A 20,990-nucleotide genomic window follows, 5' to 3' on the forward strand; every position below is an offset into this window, starting at 1 on the left:
TCCCACACAAAGTTCGACTTTTAATCATTTTCCGAAAACGTTGGATGGGCATTCTACGTGGCTTCCTTCATGTCATTTCGCCCGCATAACCACCCACGTGTAATTCCTTTTTTTAAAAATGACTGCATCGGTTAAATGTATTCAACATTTTTAAACAAAAAAGTAAGTTAACTGTCAACATATTGGGGTCGACGCTTGATACGAGAAAACAAGAGAAATGTCGTAATTGCACTTTGCTTCCTGAACCGGCTCCAACCCTGAAGACTTAGGCTCCGTTCGTTTGGCGAAAAATATTCTCTCAGAAAATATTTTCCGGGTTTTCTGGTGTTCGGGGGGCGGAAAACGTTTTCCGTGGGAAAATATTTTCCTTTCCCCCCTCACAAATAGCCCTAAGTCTACGGAAAATGACTTTTGCTTCTTTAAAAGCGAAAATCATTTTCCGGAGCTTTTTCTTCTTCTTCTTCACTAAGGTCGCCGGCCCGCGGCACGCCGGCCGCGCCCGGCGGGGCGCCGGACGCCGGCCCCGGCGGCGGCGGTCGCCGACGCTGCCGCCGCCGCGGATGCCCCGCCGCCGCCCACCGGACGTTAGCGGTCGGCCGCCGCCATGTGCCGGGCGCCGGACGTTGGCCGTCGGTCACCGGCCGCCGCTGCCGCGACCGTCGGTCGCCGCCGCCGGTCGCCTGCGAAAAATATTTTCCGAAACTTTTTCATATTGGTCGCCGAACACCGGAAAATTATGTTCCGGGAAAACATTTTCCAGAAAAATGACTTCCGGGAGAATATTTTCCAAAAGGAGAATATTTTCCGCCAAACGAACGGAGCCTTAGAGAAAGAAATGTCCGAACTGAAGGTTTGAAAAAGCTACGGCAACTTCCTTGGCATGAAGTCGGCAGCAAAGGAGTACAATTCGAAGTTGTTCTTCAAGTGACAAGTAAATGGACACCACCGACTTCAAAAGGCGGTGAAATTCAAGCCTATAGATAAGGCTTAAGAGTGAAAGAGAAGATATATTGTAATAGCTGCGTGAGATTATTTTCGAGTGTTGTGCTTGTACAGCAGCAATGCAAATGGAACTGAGTTTGATTAAGGCTCCAAGTCAATCGGAATCATGCAGTGATAGTTGATACTAGTTGACGATTAGTAAAAATTATCGATGTCGCTTTTCGAATCCCAAGAAGATTTGAGGTAGAGCACTTTTTTCCGATGGTTATTTGACGAGGGATGCAACTAAAACCGCTTCGAAACTTCAACCGACGTGATGGAAAATTTCGAAAGTTTATTTATACTACGAGGAGTGGACCAAAAGAAAGTTTAGTAATACTTCATTTGGCTGATAATCATCTATTAATCGATTCAACCATCAACAAACAGATTTGAATGAAAAGGACGAAATTAATTTGTGCCATTTATCATGCGGGAATAAAATACAGTAGAAAAGGAGGAAATTAATTGGTACAATTAATCACGATTGAATAAATGGTTAATACCACGAAAAACCCTAAACTGGTACAGTTGTGACAATTTTACCCCAAACTATTTTTTTGACCACAAAAAACCCTAAACTGGTACACTTGTGACAAATTTTTCCCAAACTATTTTTTTGACCATCAAAAACCCTGAACTGGTATACTTGTGACAATTTTATCCCAACTAATTTTTTTATATTAATTTTATTTTTTCGAATTTTTTTTATTAATTTTTTTTTCTTAATATTCTTCATCTTCAACCTTTGGCCGGTAGCCGGTCCGGCGACCGGCCAAAGGCGGAAGCCGGCGAGGTCGGCCACTGGCGAGGCTCAACCTCGCCGGCCGGTGGCGAGGGCTCGGCCCACGCCGGCCATTTGGCGAAGCCGACCTCGCCGAGATACGGCGAGGCTCGACCTCGCCGGCCGGTGGTGAGGCACGCACGCCCGGCGAGGGTCGACCTCGCCGGCGTTGGCGAGCCCAGACCTCGCCCGGCCGGCCCGGGGCCGAGCTCCTCACCCAGATCTGGCGAGGTCGGCCTCGTCAGTGCCAGGCGAGCCCTCGCCACCGGCCGGCGAGGTCGAGCCTCGCCAGCTGCCGGCAGGGCCGATCTCACCGGCTTCCGCCTCTGGCCGATCGCCGGTCCGGCGACCGGCCAAAGGTTGAAGATGAAGAATATTAAGGAAAAAAAAAAAGAAAAGAAAAAAAATTAATAAAAAAATTCGAAAAAAATAAAAAATAATATTAAAAAATTAGTTGCGGTAAAATTGTCACAAGTATACCAGTTCAGGATTTTTGGTGGTAAAAAATATAGTTCGGGATAAATTTATCACAAGTATACCAGTTTGGGGTTTTTCGTGATCAAAAAAATAGTTTGGGGTAAAATTGTCACAATTGTACCAGTTTAGGATTTTTCATGGTATTATAAAATAAGATTATTGCAATGCCCACCTTAAAAGTGGTGGGCAAAGCACCACCAACGTTGTTGAACCATCTCTACGCGTGGTCATAAGTAACAAACACCAACAATATTTGATTTAGTGTTTGTTTCTTGAAGAATGAATGATTTATGAAATATTTTTTTAAAAGTGATCGTTTGTGTTATTCATAAAAATGTATGAGCACAATCTATGTTCATCGTGAGCAAAAATATTTAAGCATAGATTATTATTGATAATGAAAGTATTTTTCGCGGACTAAATTTTCTGAATAATGCAAACAATCATTTTTACGAGATGGGATTTGTATGAGACAAAAGTCCGAATAGGTTGTGGTCCAAAATTTCATGCCCGATAATAAGGAAAAATTACTCAAAAAGATCCTAATCTATTGCATTTACATCAATTCAGTCTTAAACCTTGTAATTGTGCCAATTGAGTTCTAAACCTTTTCACATTTTACCAATTGAGTCTATCCGACCACTTTTGGTCCGAATTCGCTGATGTGGACGCTGGCTGTCCTACGTAGAAGAGCATCAGGAGCCACATGGCAAATCATGATTGATAAGTCTAAATCAATCAGGACAAAAATGTTATTGTTCAACATAATCTAAAGGAAATACACTTCAGTAAACGAAGTAAAAATAAGTGATTAAGTTATTCACATCTCAAATATGGCATGGAAACTGCGCATCTAGTTTTTCATTGTAATTTGCCTTAATTAGGAATTGTTTCATATTAAATATAGGTAGATCCTCGTAATGCATGTAAAGCTAGACTTGTAATGCAATATAATCATAGGGTTAATACTACGAAAAACTCCAAATTGGTACACTTGTAACAAATTTACCCAAAACTAATATTTTAACAACAAAAAACTTCAAACTAGTACACATTTGACAATTTTACCCTATTCTAGTTTTCGTTAAATTTTACTGTTAGATTTTTTAGTTGAATGACCCGTGGCAGTTGACGGATGTCCTCCATTTGTCATAGGTGTATCAGTTTGTGATATTTCGTGGTATTAATCCAATTTAATGGAGGGTATATTTGTTACAAATGTATCAATTTGGAGTTTTTAGCGGTCAAATAATTAGTTTAAGGAAAACTTGTCATATGTGTATCAGTTTGGGATTTTTGGTGGTCAAAAAATTAGTTTGGGGTAAATTTATCACAGATGTATCAGTTCGGGATTTTTCATGGTATTAACCCTTTCCAAATTATCCTTTTTGTACGTACGCTGGTCCAAACACGCGCCCCCTCTTTCTCATTCATTATGAGCTAAATTATAATAAAAAAAAATACAACGAAATATCATTTGATCTGCACCATCTACTTAAAGATTATTTCTGAAGACTCTACAGCTCTGTTGATGGTGATTGAGCCTAATGGCTCGGGCAAGTAAGCTTGAGTGCGTGCGGATAATTCTTGCGCGACGAAATGCATGGTGGGTCGCGAATTGGGACTCATCCTCGTGCACGCCAGTGCCACTGTGACTATGAATACCACTGTCCTGGCTAGTTGGCCGGTCGGAGGAGGAAGATGTGGGTCGAGCACATCCTTTAGTAGCAAATTTGGGTTCTCCGTTGATGTCGACGTTTGCGTCGTTGATAGGGGAGAGAGAAGATCCCCCGGATGCTTCCCCATCATAATCTCTAGCGCCACTACTCCGAAGCTATACACATCGCATTTGTCCGTCACCCGCATCGTAACTGCTAACTCTGTTATTCCAGGAAAGAAGAATGATTCGATGTTTTGATCATAATGTAAAGTTGTACACAAATTCCAAATTTCTATGATGCGCTGACCCAAACCACTTTTCAAAATCCATACTTACTATTCCGAAATTCTTGTTAGAATTAGTCGATGAAACCAAATTCAAGATGTTAAATAGAGCTATTTGATCAATCCGGGATCATACGTACATGAGAAATGCATGGTTAGATTTGATGCCGTAGCTTACCAGGAGCCATGTAGCCATAAGATCCAGCCACTGCGGTCCAATTTGACGAGTCTGAATCCAAGAGTCTCGCCGTCCCGAAATCCGAGAGCCGAGGCTCGAAGTCTGACTCGACCAAGATGTTGTTCAACGTTATGTCCCGATGGACGATAGGTGGCGAGCAATCGTGATGCAAGTAGGAGATCGCGTGAGCCACGCCTTGAACAATCTTCACCCTTGTACCCCAGTCCAGTTCAGCTGCTCCTCTTCCTCCGTACAAGACCTTTGCCAAACTGCCCCTTTCAACAAACTCATAGATCAAATATATGCAACCCATTTTGGAACAGGACCCGTAGAGCTTGATCACATTGCGGTGCCGGACCTCGGTCAACACACGGATCTCGTTCTCGAAACTCTGGCGGTTGACTGCGGGAACATCGCAGGAATCCAATACGTTGAGCTTTTTGACAGCAAAAATTTGGCCGCTGGCAAGTTCGGCCTTGTAAACGCTCCCGAACCCGCCTTTTCCAATGCAGTACTCTTCGCTGAAGTCGTTGGTGGCCGTGGCGATGTCGCTGAACGTGAAGTTCCCTCGCCTTTGCCATATGATCGGTTCTGAATTCTCGTGCTTTTTAACACTCTCGATCACTTTGTCAAGAAGCTTGTTTCGCGGCCGAAGCCCTAGAATCACGGCAATTGGAATCGCTAGAAGTAGTAAGCAGCCGACGCCAACACTCACACCAATCAGAACTTTTTTGCCGTGGTTGGTTGATTTACTGCTCGTTCTGCAAGGAGATAATCCCGTTGCGTCTCCACACAAGCCCAAATTCCCAACAAAAGCACTTTCGGGCGCCCGTTGGAAGATGCCACCACTAGGAACCGCACCTGTTAGCTCGTTGTACGATAAGTCCATGGAGCTTAAACTCACCATGGTGGAGAGTGAAGCCGGTATCGTACCGGACAAATCGTTATGGGAAAGATTGAGATTTTCCAATATAGTAAGCTTTTCCAAATTGGAAGGAATTGATCCTGCTAGTGAATTGTGGCTCAGGTCTAGAAGTAACTGGAGCGCGGACAACTTCCCGAGCTTGGACGGTAAGTTACCGGACAGATTGTTGTTGCTCAAGTTCAAGCTAAGTAAATTCTCGCAATTCGCTAGCTCGTTCGGTATGGTACCGCTCAATGTGTTGTTCGACAAATCAAGAAGATTGAGCTTCGATAAATTTCCTAATGAGACGGGAATATCTCCAGCCAAATGGTTGTTGCTCAAGTTCAGCTCGATCAACTCCCCTAGATTTCCCATCTCATCAGGAATTCTCCCGGTCAGTTCATTGCGGTCCAAAGACAAGACACGCAACTGAGACAATTTCCCGAGCTCTGGCAGGATTTGGCCAGAGATTTTGTTACCATCTATCTGCAAATTTGTGAGATTCGTACACTCTCCCCACTGTGCCGAGAGAGTCCCGACAAATCGGTTGTTGCTGAGGCTTATATAAACCAGATTCAGATAAACTCCGAATGCACTGGTGACGTCTGCGGTGAACTGATTGCCATCTAGACGGACTCTCGTTAGCCCCGAACAATTTCTCAAGCAGTGGGGCAGCGGCCCGGTGAACTTGTTCCCATTGACGGTGAGTTCTTTTAGAGCAAAGCCGCTGCACAATTTGGGTGGCAGTTCTCCGGTGAAGCTGTTGTTCGCAAACCTAACATAATGCAGAGAAGGGATGTACTTGCCGAAGTCACCTGGTACGCTTCCTGAGAAATTGTTTGTGAACAAAGAGATCGACTCTAAGTTAGCAAGGCGAGAGATGGTCTCGGGGACCTCTCCATAAAGCTTGTTCGTGTTGAGGTCGAGAATGGTCAACGACGTGAGATTCCCGGCCTCTGGAGGAATAGTCCCAGTGAGTTTGTTATAGAAAAGCTGGAGGATCTCCAGGTTTCTCAGGTTCCCCAATGCTGAAGGGATTTGGCCGGAGAGAGAGTTCGTTGCGAGGTCTAACTTGACCAAATTCTCCAAGCTCCCGATCCCTGTAGGGATCGGGCCAGAGAGTGAATTGTTGTACAAAAAGAGGTTATTGAGCTTGGTCAGGCTTCCTATTTCCGGAGGAACTTGCCCAGAGAGAAAATTGTTCTGGAGCTGCAAAGAAACGAGTTCTGTCCAATTTGTGAATAAGTAAGGCGATAACTCACCCGACAGGTGATTCTCCGAAGCTCCAAATTCTGACAATCTAACCAGATTGGACAGAGAGAGAGGCAGCTCCCCGGAGATCGAATTCTGGGCGAGGGCCAACACCGTGAGGTTAGAACAAAGCCCGAGCTCGGAAGGTATAGAAGAGCTCAAGCGGTTTAGGTGCAAATCAAGCTTTTGAAGCTTTCTCAATTGACCAATGGAGCTAGGAATTGCCCCTTCAAAGGAATTGTTGTACATCTCTATCATCTGAAGCTCAGATAGCAACCCTATGTCTCCAGGAATCGGACTGCCGAGCGGATTGTTACCAATCCGGATCTCCTTCAGCTGGGAAAGTTTTGATATGTTTGAGATCGGCCCCTGGAGCAAATTGTCAGTGAGGTTGAGGTACTGAAGCTTCACCAGGTTGGCATACACAGCCTCAGGAATTTGGCCAGTCAACGTGTTTTGCGACAGGTCAAGGTATGTCAGGTTGTGAAAATCGGCCATGAAGCTCGGGAATTCGCCGTCGAGCGAATTGAGGAAGAGGCTCAGGTATGTCACCGACGGCATGGCAGAGAATTTTGACCAGTCAGGAAATTCCAAGTAGTTTGATCCAAGATCCAAGTGCCACACCTTCCCGAGATTGCTGATCTGGTAAGGAATAGTACCATTGAGACTGTTGTTCAAGAGGCTCAAGTACTGAATCTCTTGCAATTGGCCTATCTCGGGTGGTATGCCACCTTCCAAGAGATTGCTACCCAGGTCCAAGAACGTGAGCTTGGAGAGATTGCCAATCGACAACGGTATCGAGCCCCCGAGATTGTTGTTGTTGGCGTCGAAGCTGGTCAGGTTCGGGAACGAAGTGAAGTCGAGCGCATCAAGTGTGCCGCTGAGGCTTGAGCTGGAGAGGCTGATCCCCGAGACTGACCCGCCATTGTTGCAGGCAACTCCAGTCCAGTTGCAGAGATGGGTGATGTTGGCGAGTGACCATGAGCTCAGAGAAGGTGGAGGACGAGGAGGAGGAGGAGAGAGAGAGTTCTTCCATTTGACTAGAGCTTGCGCCTCTTTGATCGGGGACGCCGAGGCCTGAAATGGCAGCAAGAAGAGAAGACAGAGGGAGACAGGGTGGGCTGCAGTTGATTCTGTCATGCCTAGCAAGATGGCATTGGACCTCATGAGAAACGAGCTGGATGATACTGTTTTATAGCACCACGGGTTGTATGCACTTTTAGACAAAAGGCCACGAGAAAGTGGCAAACTGGCAGTCTCGCACTCACGCACAAAGTTGGACTTTCAATCATCTTCCGACAACGTTGTATGAACATTCTACGTGGCGTGTCATTTCGCCCGCGTAAACACCCACGTGTAATTCGTTTTTGGAAAAATTACTGCATCGGTTATATGTATTTAACATTTTTAAACAAAAAAGTAGGTTAACCGTCAACGTGTTGGGGTCGACACCTGATACGAGAAAACAAGAGAAATGTCGTAATTGCACTTTGGTTCCTGAACCGACTCCAACCCGGAAGACTTGGTGAAAGAAATGTCCAAACTGAAGGTTTGAAAAAGCTACGGCAACTTCCTTCGCACGAAGTCGGCAGCAAAGGAGGACAATTCGAAGTTGATCTTCAAGTGACAAGTAAATGGACACCACCGACTTCAAAAGGCGGTGAAACTCGAGCTTATAGATAAGGCTTAAGAGTGAAAGAGAAGATATATTGTAATAGCTGCGGGAGATTATTTTTTTGAGTGCTATACTTGTACAGCAGCAATGCAAATGGAACTGAGTTTGATTAAGGCTCCAAGTCGATCGGAATCGGGCAGTGATGGTTGGTAATAGTTGAAAATTAGTAAAAATTATCGATGTTGCTTTTCAAATCCCAAGAAGATTTGAGGTAGAGCACTTTTTTCCAATGGTTATTCGACGAGGGATGCAACTGAAACCGCTTCGAAACTACAACCGTCGTGATGGAAAATTTCGAAAGTTTAGTTATACCACAAGGAGTAGACCAAAAGAAAGTTTGGTAATACTTCATTTGGCTGATAATCATCCATTAATCGATTCAACCATCAACAAACAGATTTGATAGAAAAGGACGAAATTAATTTGTACCATTTATCACGTGGGAATAAAATACAGTAGAAAAGGAGGAAATTAATTGGTACAATTAATCACGATTGAATAAAATAATATTATTGCAATGCCCACCTTAAAAGTGGTCGGCAAAGCACCACCAACGTTGTTGAAACTTCTTGCGTGCTTCGAGGAAATTGTAAGTTAAAAAGAGAACGTTGGCGATTGGTTAAAATTAGTCTCTATCATGGCCAAAACAAGCATCTCTACGCGTGGTCATGAGTAACAAAGACCAGCGATATTTGATTTAGCATTTGTTTATCGAAGAATGAATGATTTATGAAATATTTTTTTTAAAGTGATCGTTTGTGCTATTCATAAAAAGGTACGAGCACAAACTATGTTCATTGTGGGCATAAAAATTTAAGCACAGATTATTGTTGATAATAAAAGTATTTTTCGCGGACTAAATTTTCTAAATAATGCAAACAATCAGTTTTACGAGACGGGATTTGTATGAGACAAAAGTCCGAATAGGTTGTGGTCCAAAATTTCATGCCCGATAATAAGGAAAAATTACTCAAAAAGGTCATAAATCTCTTGCATTTAAGTCAATTCAATCTTAAACCTTTTAATTGTGCCAATTAAGTTTTAAACCTTTTCACATTTTGTCAATTGAGTTAATCCGATCACTTTTGGCCCGAATTCGCTGATGTGGACGCCGACCATCCTATGGGAAAGAGCATCAGCAGCCACATGGCAAATCAGGATTGATAGGTCTAAATCAATCAAGACAAAAATGTTAATGTTCAACATAGTCTAAAGGAAATACACTTCAGTAAACGAAGTAAAAATAAGTGATAAGTTATTCACATCTCAAATATGACATGGAAACTGCGCATCGAGTTTTTTTTATTGCAATTTGCCTTAATTAAGAATTGTTTCATATTAAATATAGGTAGATCCTTGTAACGCATGTAAAGCTAGACTTGTAATGCAATATAATCATAGGGTTAATACTACGAAAAATCCCAAACTGGTACACTTGTGATAAATTTATCCCAAACTAATTTTTTGACCACAAAAAATCCCAAACTGGTATACCTGTGATAATTTCTAGTTTCCGTTAAATTTTACGGTTAAATTTTTTAGTTAAATGACACGTATCAGTTTGGGATTTTACCCTCTATTTGTCACAGGTGTACCAGTTTGTGATTTTTCGTAGTATTAAGCCAATTTAATGTAGGGTATATTTGTCATAAATGTATCAATTTGGGTCCTTTCCTTTAAAAACTTCGAAAAAAAAAGAGAAAATATTTTTGCTTTTGCAAAATTAAGAAAAGTTATAAATTACTAGCTACCGGGCAGGTTTAAACCCTAGTCTATCGAAGATTATCAAAATTCCAAGGGAAGCCATTTTAAAAAAACCACCCTCTATTTCAATTTGCTTACTAAGTTCCCTACAACAAGGGCTCGAAGTGGAGTGATTTTCTCAAATAAGACTTCAAAGTGAACTTTGTTTCAATAAGAGTTCGAAGTGGAGTGATTTTCTCAATTGAAGGTTCAAAGTGGACTTTGTTTCAGTAAGGGCTCGAAGTGGAGTAATTTTCTCAAATGAGGGTCCAAAGTGGATTTTGTTTCAATTGAGGGCCTTTTCCGACCAATATTTTCAATTAGGGCCATGTTTGAGACTAACTTGTCCACTTTAGGCCCTCATTTGAAACTAACTTATCAACTTCAGATCCTTATTCGAAATAATATTCACTTTGGACTCTTTTTCGAGAAAATAATCTTACTTCATGTTCTCATTTGAAATTTTCCCGTTAAAATCGTCTTGTTGCCGCACGCTAGGTCGTTTGAATATAGCAAGATCTATCGATGCATGCACGAGGGAAAACGCACAACGAAATCAACCGACAATGTAATAAAAAACGATTCCCCCATCTTAAAAGTGGCCAGCGAACACCACCGAGGGCCGCCATGGTTGAACCCCAACACTGACTGGCGTGCTTCGAGGAAATCTTTAGTTTAAAAGAGAACGTTGGCCATTGTCTAAATTAGTCCTATTAAACTCTTTTTTTAATTAGACGCGTGTTAAATTTATGTAAATGCACACGTCTATTGTCGATAATGAAAATATAACAAACCACAAAATGTTTCAATATTCCTTAGGAAAAATTGAAAATAATACTTGAAATGTGATGTTCTTTTGAAATAGGCCTCAGAATGAATCTTGTCTTAAATAAGGTCATTAAGTGATCAATTTAGTCTCGAATGAGTCCTTGAGCTCTCCCGCCAACCAAATCTTCCTTGGCCGGTGAGCACACGCGATTCAACGATTTCCAAGTCCTGATCAGAGGCATTTTCGTCCGGGGGCAATTTTTTCTTTTCGGTTTCTTATTCCTTTTTTTGTTCTTCTTGTCTTTCTACCAAGCAGTGTTATTTCTGCAACTCTCATCTGCCACCATAGCCAATCTCTCCTCAATCCCATCGAAACCCATAATTGCCTCAGCAACAAACCCTTCATGCTCATCTTTCCGGAAGATGAAGGAGGTAGCCCAGACGAGAAGTTCATCTGGTTGCCGAACTTGCTCAACAAAAAGAAGGACGATGCTTCTCTGGGCCGCGACTGACGAAATCCTCGATATCTCTTGAAGCAGAATATCCTGCCATTCGCATCTGTTTGTTATCCGTGCATCTCGTCGAGAAATGATTCGAATTCAGTGCATGTGAATCAAATCAAGAACAATGGAAGCTTCCTGTTGGAAATTGTGATCCAATTTCCAAATTCTCAAGATTTCTCCAGAGTGGTCAACTGAGATAACCATGAAGAAAACAAGAAGTGTCCAAGTTCAAGTGGAACACTTGAAGTCAAATACTAAGGCTGCTTAATCAACGAAGAAAGAAGAGTCAAGAAAGTGGACAGCAACTAGAACCAAGAAACGTCCGTCTGGAAATATGCTGTCTAAGTCGGTGCAAGAGAAGAAGAAGCAAAGTTGAAGAAGCTTTCTTAGTCAAACAAATGTCAACTGAAACAAGTTATCTAAGGTCCAGCAAATGTCTAGGGATACGCATGGCAACGATTCTGTGCCCGGGAACTCATTCTGTTCAGAAATGATTCCTTTTGATTCTGTGCTCGGAAACTGATTCTGAGCATTTGAAGGCGTTTGGTAACGGCCCAAAATTTCCATTCCTGAAATAATAAAAGAACAGAAATGCGTATGATAACGACATAAAATTTCTTTTTATTAATAATATTTTAAATATTTTAATATTTCTTTCTTTTTTTCTTTTCTTTTTTTCTTCTCCTCCTTCTTGGCCATGGCCGGTAAAATAATTTTTTTATTAATAATACTTTTATTAAAAATAATTTTTTTATTTTTTTTGGCCATGGCAGGTAAAATATTTTTTTATAAATAATTTTTTTATTAAGAATTTTTTTATTAAAATATTTTTATTGAAAATATTTTTTTCTTTTCTTTTTCGCCATGGCTTGGTCGCTGGCCATGGCAGGTAAAATATTTTTTTATTAAAATATTTTAATAATTTTTTTTTTGAAAATTTTTTTTTTATTTTTTTTCGCCATGGCCTGGTCGCTGGCCATGGTCGGTAAAATTTTTTTTTATTAATAAATTTTTTTATTTTTTTTTCGCCATGGCCTAGTCATTGGCCATGGCCGGTAAAATTTTTTTTATTAATAAATTTTTTTATTAATAATAATTTTTTATTAAGATATTTTAATCTCGCCAGATACGGCGAGGGCGGCCCTTGTGCCAGACATTAGAAGCTACATTAAAAACCAAGAAAAAGAAGAAGAAAAAAAAAACTGATTCTTATTTTTGTACCCTAATCAAGAAGCTACTTTTTTTATTCTTGATTCTCGCTCAAAATCGATTCTCAGGCACAAATTTGCAAGAATTTGTGCCCAGAATCAAAAAATTAAACAAACGGATTTCTATTCCCAAACTGATTCTGGGAACAAAAGAACAGAATCAAACATTATTTGGCAAGTTGCCATGCGTAGCCTAGATGTCTATGGGGGTGGATTCCTTCTATAAATAGGCTTCGAATCTTTCGTGTGAGAGTGTGTGGGGAGATGAGCTTAAAACTCCATATCATGATGCTCCTTCGGCACATCTCCAAACTATTTTGTTACATTAGGACTCCGTTTGTTTTGTGAAAAACATTTTTCACAAAAACATTTTTCTCATTTTTCGGCATTAGGATCGCTTGGGAAAATGAGTCAATAGAAATTTTTTTTCCTATTTAACAAAAAACCTATGCTTAAATTCAAGAAAATGAATTTCTTATTGAAAAATCGAAAATCAATTTTCAAAATATGACGAAATATCGGCGCTTGGCCACAGGAACTCCTACACTTGACCCAGGCCCTTGATAGTGGACCTGGGTCTAGAGGTCGAGGCCAGGTTTGCAAGGTTTCACCTGGGGCAAGCCCGAGTCCATCAAGGTAGAGCTCGAGACCCTAATACCATGCTTGCGTCCCCGACACCTAGGCTTAGATCCATCGCCATGCCTAAGACCTTGATGCTTGTGCTTGAGACCCCGATGCCTGTGCCCGAGTCCCCGGCGCCGGAATCCATTGAAGTCGAGCTTGAGACCCCAGTGCTCGAGCCCGGGTCCATTGTGGCAGGACACGGGTCCATTGAGGCCGGCCCCGAGACCACAGTGCCAATGCCCGAGTCCTCAGCCCGCGCCTGAGTCCATCAAAGTCGGGCTCGAGAGCCTGGTTCATGGGACCGAGTCATTGGTGCTCGTGCTTGGGTCCATCGTGGTTGGACACGAGCCCATTAAGGTTGAGCCCTGGACCCTAATGCCTGTGCCTAGGTCCATTGAGGCCGGGCCCAAGACCCCGACGCCTGGGATCAATCTTTGGCACCCTCACCCACGTCCATCATTACTAGGCCTGGGTGTATTGAGGCTAGGCTCGAGACCATAGTGTTGGTGCCTAGGTCCCTGGCGCTCTCGCTCGAGTCGAGGTCCTCGGTGCTTGAGTGGGTCCATTAATGTCGAGCCGAGGACCCCATCACCCGGACTCAGGTCCATCAGGCCTGGCTCGGGATCCCAATGCCTGGGCCTAGGTCCACCGAGGCTGGGACTGAGACCCTGGCTCCCATGCGGGGTCTATCGAGGCCGAGCCACATACATCGACACTTGACACTGGGTCCCCAACGCTTAGGCCCCGAACTGGGTCCTTAGCACTTAGGCCAGGGTCCATTGAGGCCGAGCTTCGGTTTATCAAGGCCGGGCTCGGGCGATTGGGCCCGGGTCCATTGAGGCCAGCCTTGGGCACCGGGATCCATAGCTTGGCCTCAATGGATCAGAGGCATGCGTGGGGCCAAGAGCTCAGCGTTGTTGGACCTGCCCAGCCACCAGGGCCTGGGCTCGACCTTGATGGACACATGGGCACAAGCACTAGGGTCTCGGGCACCAGACCGAGGCCCGGGCCCAAGCGTTGGGGTCTCGGCCATTGGGCCGAGGCTCGGGCCCAGGCGTTGGGGGCTGGGATCCTAGGCACTGGGTTCTCGGGTCTGGCTTTCGTGGACCTCGGACTGATGCTTGTGCTCGGGAGCCAAGGATTTGGGCCCAGGACCCTTGGGCCTGTGCTCAGGAGCCAAGGATTCGGGCTCAGTGTCAAAGGGTTAATCTTCATTTCGTTGCACCGGTAAAATGTAATTGCGGTTGATCTAATTACGCCAACTCTAGTGTCTTAGCGTTAATCTCCATTTCGTGCCATTTGACTACGCATCAACGGATAGAGATTTGTTCAAATTCATGCGATGGACTATGCATCATTGCAATCGGTTTATGTCGATTTCACGCCATTAAAAGGTTGATTGAAAATTCAATCGAAGGAAAGTCAATTGAGGCAGGTAAGTTAGGCGGGAAACAAAAGCTGCGAGCAATGCAGATAGAATCAAAAGGCTACAAGTCGATCGAAATCGGCAAAGATAGTTGATAATATGAAATCTGGAGCCAAACTCAGAACTTGTATGATTATGATAATCATTGTCAAGGTCAGTTTTATGAACCGAAGAAGATTTGAAAGAGAGAACTTTTTCTATGGTTATTTGACGAAGATTCCATCTAAAATCGCTTCAAACTATCGCTTTAATTTGGTTGTAAAGTTCGAAAGTTTAATAATACGACGGGAAGTAGTATGAAAAAATGAATGATGCACTTAACTTTTCTCAAATTACAAGGACAGGCCATTTAGAGAGGGACCACCGTGCACTTCATTTGGCTAATGATCATCCATCAATCAATTCAACCATCGACCAACAGATTTGATTAGAAAAACAAATTGAAAAAGTTGAAACCAAGGGATATAATAATAAAAGGGGAAATTCATTTGTACGATTAAGCACGTCGGAATAAAAAATAAATAAATCAGATTATTGCTGCACACAAATCCTGCCATTTAAATCAGACTTATCAAAACCGTCGTGAGGGAAAAAGCACAGCGGATCAACGCACCACCTTAAAAGTGGTCGGCAAAACACCACTAAAGTCCGCCTAGTAAGTATGAATTTGACCCCCAAAGTGACTTTGACATTTCTTGCCAAACCGGTACACTTATTAATTACCACATGTTATCAAACTTAGCAATTTAACGGTAAAGTTTAATGGAAACTAATAGAGGGTAAAATTATTATAGGTGCACCAGTTTGGGGTTTTTGGTGGTCAAAAAATTAGTTCGGGGTAAAATTGTCACCGATGTACCATCGTGGGGTTTTTGATGGTCAAAAAATAGGTTGGGATAAATTTGTCACATGTATACCAGTTTGGGATTTTTTGTGGTATTAAGCCATCCTTTTTTGACTTCTATACATGTTGGCTACCTTGTCTAGTGGAGAGATCTTCATAATTTTCATTTCGTCAAGCAAATTTCTCGATCAATTTTCATGTATAAATCCAAAAAAACATATCTACAAACAAATTTTTTTAAAAATAAAACTATGCCCAAAGCAAAAGAAATATTTTTCATGAAAGTCTAATTTCATTCATTTTGGATTGACAAAGAAAATGTTGATTTTTTATTTTCTAAACAACAATGGGTTTAAATTTGAAGGGATTAACCCACAATAGACAAGAACTAAAATGAGGGAAAATGCATAATTGTGGAATCCATCAAGGTGATTTTGTCCATCTTGTATAAACGGAGTGTATTTAGTCATACAGGGGGCGAAAATCTTGTCACCAAAATAATACAGGAGTGATTAATGATGCAATATTTGACCACATTATAGTTGCAAAGTAAGTTGAATGATGATTAATCATAACATGAGATGGCTGTCAATTATCAATCTTTCTACATATATATTCAAAGAAAACCAATTAACAATCTAAAGACAAAGCTTAGTCAATCTGAAGTCTTCTTCACGCTCAACCTTTTTAAAGGGGTCAGGTCACTATGTAATATTAACCAATCAATCGAATCCTACACTTACATCCAGAGAAACCCTCTGGAAGCACTCGAATATTTCCAAGCAGACAAGAATTGCATGTCGGGCCAAAGCAGGCCGTACCCGTTGGATTGCACCCAGAAAGTGGGTGTAATTGATAAGTCAAAAAGTCACCAACGATGCAATTTATGCCTATCTTCCAACCCACCACCAATCACTAGGATTGGTAAATTTTCTCTCAAATTAGGACTTTGTAAGTCGATAAATTCTCCTTTTGAGCAATGTGCGATGCCATAGAGATGAATGTACCATCAGCGACATTAAAAAATTATGGAAACTTGTGGTGGCCATAGAGATGAATGTACCACCATCTAAAATCGCTTCGAACCGTCACATATCTGATTGTAAATTTCAAAAGTTTAGTAATGCGACGAGAAGTAGGACGGAAATTGGACGATGCACTTAATTTTTGTCAAATTATAAAGATAGGCCATTTAGAGGGGACACAAGGCACCGCCATGCACTTCATTTGGCTAGCGATCATCCATCAATTCAACCATCAACAAACATAATCGAACAGAAAAAAAAAAAACAAATTGAAAAAGTTCAAATCAAGGATATAATAGAAAAAGAGGAAATTCATTTGTACGATTAATGACATGAGTTCAAGTTGATTCAAAGCGTTAGAGAAGTTGGAAATCTGGGAGACTGCTTCATCCGGTGAGGAATTCTTCACTACCAGTGCAATAGAGATTTTCCAAGTTATCCTTTTTGTACATCGACCGGTGAAGAATATCATTTTGATTTTGCTCTATCCCTTAAAATTTTATTTCTGAAGACTCGATGGCTTCGCTGATAGTCATCGAGCCTAATGGCGTGGACAAGTAAGCTCGAGCGCATGCGGATAATTCTCTCGCGACGAAATGCATGGTGGGTCGCGAATCGCGACTCGTCCGCGTGCACGCCAGTGCCACCGCGACGATGCATACCACTTTCTTGGCTAGCTGGCCAGTCGGAGGAGGAATACGTGGGTCGAGCACGTCTTTCAGCAGCAAATTTAGGGTCTCCGAGAATGTCATTGATAGAGAAGAGAGAAGATCCCCCGGATGCTTCCCCATTGTAATCTCTAGCGCCACTACTCCAAAGCTATACACGTCGCATTTGTCCGTCACCCGCATTGTAACTGCTAACTCTGTTATTCCAAGAAAGAAGAGCGAATCAATATTTTGATCGTAATGTAAAGTGGTACACAAATTCTAAACTTCTAAGGTATCCTGACACAAATCAATTTTCAAAATCTATAGTTGCTCTTCCGAAAGTCGTTAGAATTATTCAATATATCGAATTTCAAAATGTTAGTTAAAGCTATTTGATCAATCCGAGACAATATGTACCTGTGAAATGTATGGTTAGATTTGATCATGTAGCTTACCAGGAGCCATGTAGCCATAAGATCCAGCCACTGCAGTCCAATTCGACGAGTCTGAATCCAAGAGTCTCGCCGTCCCGAAATCCGAGAGCCGAGGCTCGAAGTATGACTCGACCAAGATGTTGTTCAACGTTATGTCCCGATGGACGATAGGCGGTGAGCAATTGTGATGCAAGTAGGCGACCGCGTGAGCCACGCCTTGAACAATCTTCACCCTTGTACCCCAGTCCAGTACAGCAGCTCCCGTTCCTCCATACAAGGCCTTTGCCAGACTGCCTCTTTCAACGAACTCATAGACCAAGTAAATGCAACCCCTCTTGGAACAGAACCCGTGGAGCTTGATCACATTGCGGTGCCGGACCTCGGTCAACACACGGATTTCGTTCTCGAAACTCTGGCAGATGACCGCAGGGACTTCGCCCGATTCCAATGCGTTCAGCTTTTTGACAGCGACGATTTGGCCGCTGGCCAATACGGCCTTGTAAACGCTCCCGGCCCCGCCTTTTCCGATGCAGTACTCTTCGCTGAAATCGTCGGTGGCTTTGGCAATGTCGCTGAATGTGAACTTCCCTACCCTTTCCCATATGATCTGCTCAAATTGCTCGTGCTTTTTAAGACGCTTGATCTCTTCATTGCAAAGCTTGTTTCGTCGCCGAAGCGCCAGAATCACAGAAGTTAGAATCGCTGGAAGTAGTAAGCAGCAAACGCCAACACTCGCACCAACCAGAACTTTTTTTCTGTGTTGGGTCGATTTACTGCTCATCCCACAAAGAGATAATCCGGTCGCGTTTCCACACAAGCCCGGATTCCCAATAAAAGCACTTTCGGGTGCTTGTTCGAAGATCCTACCAATAGGAACCACACCCGTCAGCTTGTTGTACGATACGTCTATGGAGCTTATGCTCTCCATGCTCGAGAGAGAAGCTGGGATCATACCCGACAAATTGTTATGCGAAAGATTGAGATTTTCTAGTTTAGTAAGCTTTGCCAAATTGGAGGGAATTGATCCTGCTAGGGAATTGTGGCTCAGGTCTAGGAGTAACTGTAGCGTGGACAACTTCCCGAGCTGGGATGGTATGTTACCGGACAGATTGTTGTTGCTCAAGTTCAAGCTCAGTAAATTCTCGAAATTCGCTAGCTTGTCAGGTATGCTACCGCTCAATGTGTTCTCCGACAAATCAAGATGATTGAGCTTCGTCAACTTTCCTAACGAGGAAGGAATATCTCCAGCCAAATGGTTGTTGCTCAAGTTCAGCCCGAACAGCTCCCCTAGATCTCCCATCTCATCGGGAATACTCCCAGTCAATTCATTGCTGGATAATGTAAGGACGCGCAACTGAGACAATTTCCCGAGCTCTGGCGGGATGTGGCCGGAGATTTTGTTACCATCTATCCGCAAATTCGTAAGATTCATACAGTCTCCCCATTGTGCCGAGAGTTTCCCGACAAATCGATTGTTGCTAAGGCTTGCATAGACCAGGTCAGGACAAACTCCGAACGCGTTCGTGATATCTGCAGTGAACTGATTGTCGTCTAGGCGGACTCTCATTAGCCCCGAACAATTCTTCAAGCAGTTGGGCAGCGGCCCGGTGAAGTAATTCCCACTGACATCGAGAAATCGAAGAGCAAAGCCGTTGCATAAATCTGGCGGCAGTTCTCCGGTGAAGCTGTTGTTGGAAATGCTAACGTAGCGCAGAGAAGAGCTGTACTTGCCGAAATCACGTGGTATGCTTCCCGAGAAATTGTTATTGAGCAAAAAGATCCCCCTTAACTTAGCAAGGCGAGATATGGTCTCAGGGAGCTCTCCATAAAGCTGGTTCATGTCGACGTTGAGATAGATCACCGACGCGAGATTCCCGACCTCCGGAGGAATAGTCCCAGTGAGGTTGTTGGAGAAAAGCACGAGGAACTGCAGGTTGCTGAGGTTCCACAATGTCCTAGGGATTTGGCCGGAGAGATTGTTTCTTGAGAGGTCTAAATCGAGCAAATTCTCCAAGCTCCCAATCCCTATTGGGATCGGGCCGGAGAGCGAATTGTTGTTCAAGTAGAGGTAATTGAGCTTAGTCAGGCTTCCGATTTCGGACGGAATTTGCCCCGAGAGATTGTTATCGCAGAGGTCTAACTCGAGCAATTTCTCGAAGCTCCCACTCCCTATCGGCAGCTCCCCAGAGAACTGGTTCCGGTAGAGCTGGAGCGACTCGAGAGGCAACCGAGTCAGCTCGTCTGGAATAGTGCCACTCAGCCTGTTCGTCGATGCGTTGAGAAACCGCAATGCGGTCAGCTTCGACAGCCCTGGTGGCAACTTTCCCGTCAGGGAGTTATTGTAGAGCTCAATCTGGATGACGCTCTCCAACTCAGCGAGCGAACTCGGTATGGGTCCCTCCAAGTAGTTGATGGCGAGGTCCAAATCGGTGAGTCTCTTGAGCCTCCCGAGCGACTCCGGAATCTCCCCGGTCAAGCTACACTCGGTCAGCCAGAGCACCTCGAGATTCGTCAAGTTCCCGAGCTCCGGCGAGATCCGACCCGGCGTGAACGGGTTGTACGAGAGGTTCAGCATCTTCAGCGAGCTAATGTTGCCGAGAAAGCCCGGTATCGTGCCATCGAGGAGGTTGTTCACGAGGGACAGCACCTCGAGCCTCTGGAACCGGCCGAAGCTCGTCGGGATGTCGCCGGAGAAGTTGTTGCCCGACAAATCAAGGTAGGCCAGGTTTGGCAGGTCGGCGAGGGAGGCAGGGAGACCGCCGACGAGGAGGTTCTGGGCGAGGTCGAGGTGGACGAGGGAGCGGCAGGCGGAGATGCCGGAGGGGAGGGAGGTGATGGAGTTGTTGTAGAGGGAGAGGAAGGTGAGGTTGGCGAGGCGGCAGAGGAGGAGGGGGAAAGGACCGGTGAGGTTGGCGCTGGGGAGGTTGACGGAGGTGACGGAGCCAGAGGCGGGGTCGCAGGCGACGCCCGGCCAGCCGCAGGGGGAGTCGCCGCTATCGTCCCAGGCAGCAAGGGAGGAGTCGGGGTCGGAGAGGGAGAGCTTGGCGCCGTGGAGGTAGAGGCCTTCCTGGTTGAGGGAGAGAGCGGGTGGAGCTGCAGAGAGGAGGAGGAGGAGGAGGAAGAAGAGGAGGAGAAGCATGGTTTCTCTTCAAGCTTTCTCTCTCTCTATCTTCGCCGTGAGTGATGGATGGTTGGGGCGGGAATATATGGGAGCGACGAGAGGGAATGTTGGGGCTAGTAAGTATTATTTGTCTGGGTAATCATAAAAACTAATCTTAATCTTAAATGTTTTTGTGACTATTTTTAATCTACTGTTATAATAATAGCCTATTTTGAGTCAAAAAAATAAATAACGAATAATTAGAAATTTTTGTAAGGTCCACTCATTAAAAAATTCATGACACACAATATGCTGTTATTTTAATAGCAGCCCAAAGATTTTTATGCTAACAAAGCTCTATCAAATATTCCACACATTACAATAAAAATATTTTTTCATCTCTTCGACCTAATAATAATAATAATAATAATAATAATAATAATAATAATAATGTTCGTTTGCCTTCATGAA

General features: G+C 43.5%; 2 protein-coding genes across 2 annotated transcripts; both read right to left on the reverse strand.

Moving 5' to 3' along the window:
• Positions 1-3,665: 3,665 nt before the first annotated feature.
• On the reverse strand, positions 3,666-7,659 carry LOC115667224 (MDIS1-interacting receptor like kinase 2-like). The gene is made up of 2 exons (XM_030588834.2): positions 4,365-7,659; positions 3,666-4,122 (listed from the first exon to the last, which is right to left on the reverse strand). Exons 1-2 carry the CDS (start codon positions 7,657-7,659, stop codon positions 3,734-3,736), a joined length of 3,684 nt encoding a protein of 1,227 aa, XP_030444694.2. The 3' UTR covers positions 3,666-3,733.
• A 9,167-nt stretch (positions 7,660-16,826) lies between these two features.
• LOC115677017 (probable leucine-rich repeat receptor-like protein kinase At1g35710) lies at positions 16,827-20,577 on the reverse strand. The gene is made up of 2 exons (XM_056316637.1): positions 17,441-20,577; positions 16,827-17,200 (listed from the first exon to the last, which is right to left on the reverse strand). The coding sequence occupies exons 1-2, from the start codon at positions 20,556-20,558 to the stop codon at positions 16,827-16,829; spliced, it is 3,492 nt and encodes a 1,163-aa protein (XP_056172612.1). The 5' UTR covers positions 20,559-20,577.
• Positions 20,578-20,990: the final 413 nt, after the last annotated feature.

Source organism: Syzygium oleosum, unplaced genomic scaffold, assembly GCF_021117445.2.
Source record: "Syzygium oleosum isolate NSW1041296 unplaced genomic scaffold, Sole_v2.1 Sole_v2.12, whole genome shotgun sequence".
Taxonomy (NCBI): Eukaryota; Viridiplantae; Streptophyta; class Magnoliopsida; order Myrtales; family Myrtaceae; genus Syzygium; species Syzygium oleosum.

Excerpts from the sequence above, each read along its gene's own strand:
- LOC115667224 (XM_030588834.2), bottom strand. The coding sequence starts at position 7,659 with ATGACAGAATCAACTGCAGCCCACCCTGTCTCCCTCTGTCTTCTCTTC. Across the intron at positions 4,123-4,364 it reads TTATGGCTACATGGCTCCTG|AGTTAGCAGTTACGATGCGG; the intron begins GTAAGCTACGGC and ends CTGGAATAACAG.
- LOC115677017 (XM_056316637.1), bottom strand. The coding sequence starts at position 20,558 with ATGCTTCTCCTCCTCTTCTTCCTCCTCCTCCTCCTCCTCTCTGCAGCT. Across the intron at positions 17,201-17,440 it reads TTATGGCTACATGGCTCCTG|AGTTAGCAGTTACAATGCGG; the intron begins GTAAGCTACATG and ends TTGGAATAACAG.